General features: G+C 48.0%; 1 protein-coding gene across 1 annotated transcript; it reads right to left on the bottom strand.

The window, feature by feature from the left end:
• Positions 1 to 362: 362 nt before the first annotated feature.
• LOC119230089 (nuclear receptor subfamily 1 group D member 2-like) lies at positions 363 to 10,053 on the bottom strand. The gene is made up of 8 exons (XM_037491082.2): positions 9,425 to 10,053; positions 4,453 to 4,767; positions 4,250 to 4,338; positions 4,002 to 4,146; positions 2,276 to 2,820; positions 1,959 to 2,144; positions 1,659 to 1,869; positions 363 to 1,559 (listed from the first exon to the last, which is right to left on the bottom strand). Exons 1-8 carry the CDS (start codon positions 9,441 to 9,443, stop codon positions 1,363 to 1,365), a joined length of 1,707 nt encoding a protein of 568 aa, XP_037346979.2. The 5' UTR covers positions 9,444 to 10,053; the 3' UTR covers positions 363 to 1,362.
• Positions 10,054 to 10,881: the final 828 nt, after the last annotated feature.

Consider the following 10,881-nt stretch of genomic DNA (forward strand, 5'->3'; position numbering starts at 1 on the left):
AATTTCAAATGATTGAAATATTTATTTCTAATTGCAAGCGTAAAAGCCATGTATATATATACTTGTTGTGTTTGCTCTGCAAAGTCAGTGTGTTTGTTGAGGAGACATTCTTTGAACTGGTTTCACGTGTCATTGCACACTCAAAAAATAAAATGGTGTTTCTTGTTTGTAATAAAGCCCCTAATGGCTCTCAGAAGTGAAGCGTTATTGGCTGATTGCTTCTGTTGCTAGGCTACGGCTTACAGTAGGAAAAATGAAAAAAAGATGGGCACAAATGCTGAAATGCTATATAACATTATTTAATAATGAATCTTTATGGTGTAACCATAAAACATTTACAAAATATTCACTCGGTGATGCAGTCAGTTGACAATACATTTATTTCATTTATATATCTTCAAATAAAAAGTTTATACTCTGGTTGGTTGAAATGCTAATTTCTCTTTGCAGTCTGTAGATCAATCTATTATGGGTGATATACATACAATAAATCAATACAAGCTTCATTTACATATCCAATAATCTGCAAACTAACAAAGACCAAGAATAAAGGTTATATACAAAATTTACAAGGAAACACCTTAGCATATATCCCATCAGGCACGGTCTGAAATGACCGATAATTTCTCCCTGATTAACGCATACAAATACAATGCATTTACTCATTTCTTAAAAATGTTATACATTTCTAAATCACAAATGGGTGTTTTTCACACAGATAGAGTGAGTGAGTGAAAATAGCTTATGTCATTTCAACAGGGCACCAACAAACCGCCCTCCCAACTGTGTGTTCGACATTTCTATTGCTATGTAATATATTGATTTAGAAGGACTAGATAATGCATGGAAAGTGCCCTTTACACCATGTTTGCAGCACAAATGTACAGTAAGAAATGATTGTTGGGGATGGTTTGTACATGGTTCCTTTCTCTCTGGGCGACAGTGTGCGCTTCCCTCTTTGTGTGCCGGGACGTGAGTACAAAGTCTCGTGAGGGACAACGGGCTCTGGCCTCTTTTTGGTCTTCAGCACTAACTCCCCGATGGGAGAGGTGATGACTTGTTGGTTGGATGTTGGACACGAAGCACCCAAGGAAGAACATGGTTTGTGTTTTAATGTTTTAAGTTTGTTTTAGAGATCCTGGAACTGGAGGAAGACTTAAATGTCCAGTGGCCTCCCCCTTACCTACTTTTTTTAAAAGATTTTTTTTAAGTTCACCCTCTTATGGCATCAGACTTGAAGCTCCAACAACAGCTGGCCCTCATGCAGAGGCCAGTGGACTGTATGTGGCAGGCCGGGGGTGCCATGGGAAGCAGGGAGGCTCCCCAAAGCAAATAACTACGGAAGCGTTGGGCTCTTTGAGCTCAAGGGTCTATGCGGAAAGCGAGCAGCTTGTCAGAGTGGTGGTTGTTCAGGGTGCGCAGGTCCGGCAGGCGGAGCAGCAGCTTCGGGAAGAGGGTGCTGTCGTCCGGGCGGCGACTGGTGGTGAGGGAGCGCAGCGCTTTTATTAGATTCTCCTGCAGTTGCTCCACTGCCGCCACCTCCACGATGCCCGAGCGATCTGTCGAAAGGGAGAGAGGGGGGCGAGGGGGGAGTCCAGTTTAGACGTGAGGAAATGTGTGCATCCAGTAGGTGTGCATGTATTAGTAGGCCCGCTTACCGGCAGAAACCAGCACGACCGCCATGAAAAGAGCCATTTCGTCTGGCTCCAGACACAAAGACCCCAGCTTCTCGCTGAATTCAAACATGGCGTCGAGTAAGGCACCCATGCCAAGGGCCCGTAGGGATGCCAGTGAGTACGTCTGCCCATTGAGGAAGGTCACCGTCCTCTCCTTGGGGTCAAACAGTGAGCAGAATCTCACCATCAGAACCTGTGGACGGAAACAGATCAGATCAACATCGGAAAGAAAGAAAGTCACGAAAATGTCCCACCAACAAATCACCCTTAGCTGTACTGTACCTGGAAAGTGCCAGATTTGAGCAGCATGACCTGATCATGCTGGCTGAGGGACTGGAAGCCCGGGATGCTCTTTGCAAACTCCACCACTTCTTTAACAGCGGGGGTGAAGCACTGGGAGAAAGACTCCCACACCTCCTGACTGGAGCGACTGGCCGGAGCCACGGGACACGAGTTGAGCGGACACGCCTTCGAGACGGGAAAAAGGGGGGGGGGGGGGGGGGGGGAAGAAACGACACTGAGTCCAACAGACCTTTTTCCAAAGACATTCGACTGAGTGAAATCCAAAACTTCATTTCAAAACGAATGAAGAGCCTCACCAGCACTTTGGCTCCTCCGTTGAGCTTCCAGGGGCAGGGACTCTGGCTGCGGGAGTCGCTGGCCGAGTAGCTGCCGTGATTGGCCGAGTAGGCCTGGGAGGACAGGCGGCCGCTGACGGGGCACCGGTTCTGATTGGACAGGGTGTACTTGGCGCCGTCGACCGCGGCGGCGTTGTCACTGTTGCCGGCGGAAACGGGGCAGCCGGCGGGCACGCGGTAGACGGCCTGCTCCCCGAGGGCCGTGTGGTGGGTCTGCGTCGACGAGTGCGCCAGCGACGGCTGCTGCGCCGAGGCGGCGTGGAAGCAGGCGCTGCCGACGGCCATCTTGGGCGGTTTCTCGTCTCTGCCCAGTAAGCCGCCGTGGTAGGACTGCGACGCGGGGACCCCCCCGTCGCTCGTCTGGTTGTGTGGACTGCAGGGGGCGTCGGTCGGAGGCGACACCTCCATGTCCATGGAAGAGGATTCGTTGAGACTGTTCATGTAACTCTGCATCTCATCCAGCAGTCTCTGCTTCTCCCGCTTGGGGATACGCCCGAAACGCACAGCTGGGGAGAAGAGGAGCGCCCTGCGTTAGACTTCCCTGACGACCGTGGTTGATATCACTGGCAGCTCCTAGCTTGGCGACATGTTATCTGATACAACATAACAACATCAACACTCGATTCAAAAGATGGTAGAGAAGCAGCTACACTTCTTTTATCGGTTCCTTTCTGGGGATTAGTGACGCCGATGTGTCTCTGCTGTTTTGCCCTCCTCTCCAGCCTTTACAATTGTGCACCTCCACCGACATACCTATTTATAGTACGCTCCACCATCCACGCGTATCACTCTCGCTTCATTTCTGACTGCCAGTTAAACACTCTAAGTCTCTGTGGAAGTAGGTCACTGGGTCAATAACGCTAAACACGATTCCATTTGGAAAATGGAAAGGTCAAACAGACAGGTGAGGCAGGGCGGAGAAGGGAAGAGACAAGGTTGAAAAGGGATGGTCAAAGTGGATTTGTGAGCAGTTATGTTATCGAAGACATGGACTAAACGAAGTCTATACAATTATAATTGCAGTTTTCTAGAGAACCAATAACATAATTTACTTTAATTGCATGTTCAGAAAATGAACATGGTAATCAACAATAAAGTTTCCTGCTGCGCTCCCAAGCAGGTGAATGTGTTTTTTAGGTCAGCTAAAGATGTTAGCTCTGGAAAAACAGGATTTATTATCACCTAGTTTAGCTTTGTCCCAAGAGACGGGAGTCCTGCGGTGAAATGATGCAGTAGGGCGGATTAACTGTAGTAATATTATTTTATATTTCAAGTCCAGCGGTGTAGGTTTTCAATAAGAGGGCAAAATAATATTATGTCTCAAATGATTGATTGTTAATATCAATGTTACAAATAGGTCACATCTCGGTGGATGTGCAGGTTAATCAACAGCTGAGTGCCCCAGTTTCCCAAAATAAACTATATTTGTCACAGTTTCTCCAAGACGGATGACCACTGGGACTCGAGAGCTCGTCTTGCTATAAATCAGACAGTAGGGGCAACAAGAGAGGACGTCAGAGAGAACCAGGGACGGGAAAAAAAGGATAAAGATAAAAGGGAAAGTTAAGTTTTGTGACGAGGAGCAGAATCCGCCTCTGAACAATTTCCAACTACAACCTGCATTTGTTAAAAGTCGAATCCTCTCCCCTACACTAGGAAAACTGAAGTGGACATCACTGTCTCTCACCATCTCTGGACATGCCCACGGAGAGGCACTTCTTGAAGCGGCAGTGCTGGCACCGGTTTCTGTTCATGCGCATGATGAGACAGTTTTCGTTCTTCACACACATCTTGTAGTGGATGTTCTGCTGAATGCTGCGTCGGAAGAAACCCTAGAGAAGCCACGAGAAGAAGAAGAAGAAAAGGCTTTAAAGAGTCTCTATTGTGGCAGTCGAAAGACGTGACGTAGTGCTATCGCCGTGCACTCGCACTCACCTTGCAGCCCTCACAGGCGTGCACGCCGTAATGGAACCCGGAGGCGATGTCGCCGCACACCTTACACAGGAGCACCATCCCTCCGGTTTCTATCAAAGAAGCACACAGCAGTCATCAGAGAGAGAGAGAGAAACACAGCCACAGCGTGCTGGAAGACAGACGCGGTGGGGGGACGGGAAGTATGGAGGCGAGTGGGTACTTACTGGTGAACGTGCCTGTGAAACCACAAGGCCTTTTGGCCACTGTGGGGTGGCTGAAGGTTGCGGCCGACGCCGTCGTTATCTGGGCCGTGGCGGCAGCGTGGCTTGCGTCGGGGAACTGGAAGACCAACTTCGGGGAAGGCGTCCCCCCCCTGCGCTCCCCTCTCTGCTTCAGGGGCCCGATCTCCTGAAAGGAGACACCCTCCGGGGACGAGGGCTGCGAGTGGGAGGAGGGCGACTGGGTCTGGTATCCACTTGAGGGGCTGCCAGGACTCGGGCTGGCGCTGCCGGACGAGCCGGCGTACAAGATGACACCGCCTGGAAGGACGGAGAGAGAGAGAGAGAGAGAGAGAGAGAGAGAGAGGAACAGAGCTCAGCGGGCCGATCTTCAACTGGGTCGTGTTGGACAACGTGAGCGGGGGGGGGCGCCAGCGTTGAGCAATGCTCTACTTAGCACACGCAGCCCTCTGAGCAGATGAATCCTTTTAAAGAAAGGGTTGGGTAGTCTTTTGTTTGCTACAGACGATCAAATACCTAGAAAGGCTTTGTTGTGGCAACGGGCGTGTTGCTTTCTACCTGGTTGGCTTCATGCGAGTAAATGCTGCTGGAACACGCAGGAAGGAGGCCAACGATCCTTACAGCAGCCACACATGGCTTATCTAACCAGAAAAAAAGATTAAGGCTAAATGTTACGTGCGATAAGGGATGTTTACTACAGGAGCTGCGTTTCTGTCGTACACAGCCTGCAGTGCGTTATTATTTCCTAACGACGTCTGTGGAATAGTAGCCCCAGAATGAGTCACCACACATTCCACATTGTGCCACAAGCCACACACCAGCCTTTGTTTAGGATTTGTCATCGAGTAGGAAATGTCCTATAGCCCTCCACACAACACCCATCCGCCCCCCCCCCCCCTCCCTCCACCCTCTGTTTTCGAACACAGTGTTCTTCCCTGCGAGATAAAAGCCTGCCCCTCACGTGCAGGCTCAGCCAGCCGGCTCCCCGCCCGCCCGCTCTCAGCATACAGTCTTTCCTCCTCTACCCCCTCCCTCCTTCTCGATCCTCCTCCCCCTTCCGCCCCCCCCTCCCTCCCTCCCTCAGGCTGCGGGCATTCAGACCCATCTATCCGCCAGCCACCTGACCGAGAGCTCACATGGACACTTGACACAGTTCCCGCCCGGCTCACACGGCTCTTTTGCGCAGTCCCGTGTAGACAACAGCAGCCGCACAATAACAAGCGCTGGGGCGCATCACGTTTGGAGCGGAGAGGGCTGCAAAGCAGGGCACAGCCGCCTTAACTCTCCTCGTTCCACAGCACGGTCACGTTGCCTCTGGCCATTATCTTGATGCATTTAAATGAGGGTTTTAAGCAGTTTTCATTTGTTATGCATTTATGGCACATCTGTTAAAAGGACGGGGAAAATAGATCATAGCCAAACTCATTTTCCTACAGAATTATTTGGATTTAAATGTCCATAGCAATACCTACAAAAAAAAAACAGAGGTGGGAATCACTTCTATTGGGATATTTCTTCTCGTTTCCCATACGATGATGCTCTGATTCAGTGCAGAGTTTGCCCTCCAGTTTTATTTGCAATTAGATCACTGTGTCAGCCGGGCGTCTCAATACGTTGGCATGAAAGTCTGCTCACCAAAATATGTCCCACGTAAGGAGATGGCACGCAGAACATTTCTTTCACGTCGTGATCATCCTGATGTGCGTCACGTTCAGACGCGACACGGAGTCTGCCCGAAAGTCACGTTAACAGAGGGGCGGCATGATCTCAATTAGTAACAAAATCCTTGGATTGTCTCCGCTGTCATTCTGGGCATGTTTCCTCTCAAGGACTTTACATATTTGACCCTCCCCCCCCCCTGCATCCCTCCCTCTTTGTGCTTTCTCTCTCTGAAAAAAACACGTGCCGCACTTCTGTTTATCTTCTCTTAAGTGCCTACTTAATTCCCCGGCTCACACGTGTCTAAGCGGAGTGCGAGGTGCTCTCGCCTGGGGGGTTCTTTGTGGTAGTGGGAGCTCCAATATCAGCCACACCGTGACGTGTCGCTCCCTGTGTGTAGGCTTATTTCACGGGCATGCGTGTCCTCTGCCGCGGCGTTACGTGAGCGCCACACTCTCTTTTCTACATTCACAATAGCATCTCTGCCCCTTCCCCCATTAAAAAAAAAAAACATTCCACATTTAGTCTCCTCCTAAGCGTTTCCTGGAATCCGATGTGCCTGTGTGCCAGATTGAGCTCCGGGAATGCCATCCGGGCTTTACTCAGGCACAGGTTACGACATGTGACCTGTGGATACACATAGCCATAAGAAGCACAGAACAAACAACACGGTCCTCCGCCCCTCCCTCCTGCCGGAGCTCGATGAACTCGCACTCATGTGTTCCCACCCCGTGGGCACGAACGCACGGCAGAGGCCGCGTGTATGGGCGGCGCGCGCAAACGTCCGTCTGGAAGGGAGCCGGCCCGCTTCGTGTGAACATTTGCAACTGTGCGTGGGCAGTATAAGCCCTACTCCACGTGAAACAGCTGGCGCCATGCCGGGTCTATTTGTGAAGCGCAGGGTTGGGTCTCTGGCGTTGGAGAACAAAGGGCAACATTTATTTTATATCCAAAAGGGGTATATATTATATATCTCACAATACTCTATATATATATATATATATATATATATATATATATATATATATATATATATATATATATATATATATATATATATATATATATATATATATAGTATTGGAAACTCAAATGAAGGCAGTTTGAATCGTAAGAAGTCATGCATTGCCAAAGTTAAGTATTGTGGGTTTACCCATGCATACATAACAGACAGGAGTAGCAGGTCGTACCCAATCCGGGGATAGAAATACTATCTGCCACGTGAATCAAGCTCGGCTTTTATTACATTCTGTATTAGCTTGTTGTGTGATTGTCCAACCAGAAGGAATCTGGTTTCAGGATTCAACATTGAGTTTGTTGTTCCCACTGGCATCAATGACACCCAATGCATAAGAGACATCTTTTTTTGGGCAGGCCTTTCTGTTTTCTGGCATAATTAGGACACACGGCTTAGATGACCTATCGTTTTGATAGCTGATGGCCAGGCTCGGGCCACAGTGCTTTTAGGTCTGAACCCAGGAGGTTACATGTTCATGCCAGGGCCTAATTCAACACCTAATGCAACCACATTAACAGCAGTGATTGTGCAGTTTCATTTTCAACCAACATGGTGGAAATGACTGTGGTTGATTACATTTGCTAGAATGTAGTGCAATGATAGTTTTAGATAGTGTGCTAATAATTCGGGATTCTTTTGTGAATAGCAAAACTTTTATTGTTACAGCATCCAAATGGTTATTGTCCCTTTAAAACACTTACGTGCGTGTGTGCGTGCGTGCCCGCGTGCGCTTACAGGAACTGTACCCAAGACCCAGTTTCGAACGGAATCGGAAGTAGGTTAGAATGTCCTTTTGAAACCAAACGACAACACCCCGTTAGATGAGGTCCATCACAACTGCTATTCAACCTTTTTCCAACCGGTGAAAGTAACCAGGACGAAAGAAAAGGCCGCTAAACCGGTGTGACCCACTGACCAAGCTCTCGGTGTATGGAGAGGAATCCCCGTGCAAGCTGAGCGCCGCCAGAGCGCGCGCGCGATGGAGAGGGAACATTGGGGGGGAGGGGGGGGGGGTGTTCTCTGGAATCAAGCTCGGCACGTGGATTGTGGGGCTGTACGCACGTGATGTCAGCACGAGGCAGTGCAACTGCGTGTTTAAAAAAAAAAAAAAAAGGGGAATCAGGCGCATGATTCCCAGGGTGCACCGGGCGCAGAGCGGATGAGAAGATGTGACGGCCGTAACGCGTCACGACGTCTGCGTGCGGCACGGTGACCATTGAATACATTGAATGTATATTTGAGTCGGATGGGATGCATTTAACAAAATACGTCGCTGTGTCGCTTCAACGCGTGTTACTGTGACACGTCATCTATTTCAGTCCATCTATCTCAGTTCTATATGAGGAGGTACACGTAATTACGCACGTCCGTGGCATGCGATGCCTCTTATAGCCTACCGCTGACCCGAGGCGCTTCACTTGATCTCATCCCTTACGTTTATATTTATTTATTTATGACTCAGCGGGCTCAACCTCTCCCCTCCAAAGCCCACTCGCTCGAGTTTCGGAGAAGAATTACACGAGCTAAAGAAAACGCAGACAATGAATCAAGAGCTGCAAGATAGAAACTCCGTCTGAACTAATGCGCAAAATCCGGAGCGTCAAGAACATGCGAATGAAAATGAAAATTACGACAACGTGCAGCGGGTCTGGGGGCGTTTGAGGTTTGTTTACATGCAGAGAATCGGAAGTCCGCTGCAGAGATTGGCGAGAGAGGACTTCCCTCTGCGTGCGCTCCTCGCTCACTCCAAACTCTCGACTGTCTGCAGCCCACGAACACCTGGCTGCGTGCCATATGTTACGCAGCCGAATCACGGCTAAAACCCTTTCACCCCCAATTATGTGTCACATGGGAGCGGGTTTACCACAAACTGTACAATGTGTTTCACACATCGCAGATCCGGCTCGGCATGAAGTAGAAATTGCACAAAGTGCGTAAAACAATGAATTGCATCAGTGTGAATAAAAGACAAATCAGGCAAACGCGATAAAGCACAAAAGGGGCATACTCGCCATTCTCCGCCAACGAGCATTTTAATGTTGACATTGCAGATTTAATTATAAATAAAAGACTGCGCTGATTAAGCCTTCCAGAATGAATACGGTAGCTCAGGATAATATTAAATATTTGACAGTGTATTGAAGTGCATTGGCATCTGACTCGACTGCACCATTTCATTGATTAACGTTAACGTGACTTCCGTTTGACAAATGGCAAACAAATATCGCTAAAGGATTCAGGGAATACACACACACACGTATGGCTTTAAAGCTCACTCACCACCAGGACTGTGCTCCATGGTTTCCGGTAGGTTGACGCTGTTCAGTTGTTATCGCGCGCGTCCGATGCCTTCGCTCCACACCGGTGAGTCTCTTTGATATCGGCGAAAAGAGCCAAGGACCTCAAGAGTGTGTATCCGGAAGCTCAGACCAACAGCAAAATTAAAATACTTTGAATGGGGAATTGAAGCAGGTCAGTAGGTTGCTGCGAATAATCTCCAAGGTGAAGAGAGTGCGAATGACAGCTCGGCTCTCCGGTCTGCACACCTATGATGCGCCGGTGTCACTGAAGGGCTCCTCTAACGCGTTCAGCTGCCGTGTACAGTCACCATCAAAACATGACCGGAGTAGTTCAAACACTCCCCTCTCATCAATAAGCAACACGAGTCCTAAAATAACCAGCACGTTTTCAGGTGCCTCAGTGAAATGTGACCATTTTTTTTTTCCTGTTCTCTTTTTGTAGTCCCGTCAACCGCGTCTCTCTCTCTTTCTCTCTCCAGCCCTCCCCTCCCCTGCTTCACTCGTCCTCGGGCTCTCATTGGCTAAGAGCCGCGCTCGTCCGACATTGGAATGCTGGGTAAAGCTCTCCAGCATGTGCGCATGGCATGTGAGCTCGCTGCCCTACTGACACACATTTTATGCTAATGGTCGCGATAAGGAGACGAGGGTACGAGAGGTCTCACTCCTTCCTCATCTCCCGGCTTGTGTCGCAGTTTTGTTCGGTAAGGACAAACCATAATGGGCTTTAGCGGTATCGTAGACTTTGTTCGGTGATGACGTCACCGGTGGACACCATGAAGTTTCCCTTGTTATCAAGGAGGGTTGTGTAAGCAGAGCAAAGGTGACAGGTTAATTCAAATTATGTAATGAGAGGTACAGCCTACCTTTTTATATTTTACCGGTAACATAAAACATTAAATCATATATAATAACATTTATATTTCGTTTTAAGAATGTAATCTTCCTATATATTCCATAACATGTTTATCTCAAACACATCTACATTACAATGTTGTGACCTAATCATCATTTATAACAGGAACAAAACAAATAAGCTCCCACTTAAGGGATCCTGACAAATATAGCATTTTTCAATAAGAATAGTGAGGCTACAGGTATACAGACAAATTCATGTAAAATGTACATTGTATTTGATAGGTTAAAAGTGTATGTATAGTGAACCTAATCATGTATAGTAAATCTAATCATGTGTATATATCACAATGATCATATCGCAATGTTTTAAAAATGATTTTAAAGGTATTTATAATATAATATTGCTTAAATGTACATATAATATATAATAATAATCGTATATATATATTTATTAAACACACCTGTAATTAATAAGTAGGACACAAGGTCGAGCTGCAACTATTGAATAAGACTCGGTACACTGCTTTGAGGTCAACGTGTCAGCGACGATCCACGTGCCTCCCCTGTTCTCGGCATAACCGC

This window comes from Pungitius pungitius, chromosome 8 (assembly GCF_949316345.1).
Source record: "Pungitius pungitius chromosome 8, fPunPun2.1, whole genome shotgun sequence".
Lineage (NCBI taxonomy): Eukaryota > Metazoa > Chordata > Actinopteri > Perciformes > Gasterosteidae > Pungitius > Pungitius pungitius.

Excerpts from the sequence above, each read along its gene's own strand:
- LOC119230089 (XM_037491082.2), bottom strand. Across the intron at positions 4,339-4,452 it reads TTTCACAGGCACGTTCACCA|AAACCGGAGGGATGGTGCTC; the intron begins GTAAGTACCCAC and ends CTTCTTTGATAG. Across the intron at positions 2,145-2,275 it reads ACGGAGGAGCCAAAGTGCTG|GCGTGTCCGCTCAACTCGTG; the intron begins GTGAGGCTCTTC and ends CCCGTCTCGAAG.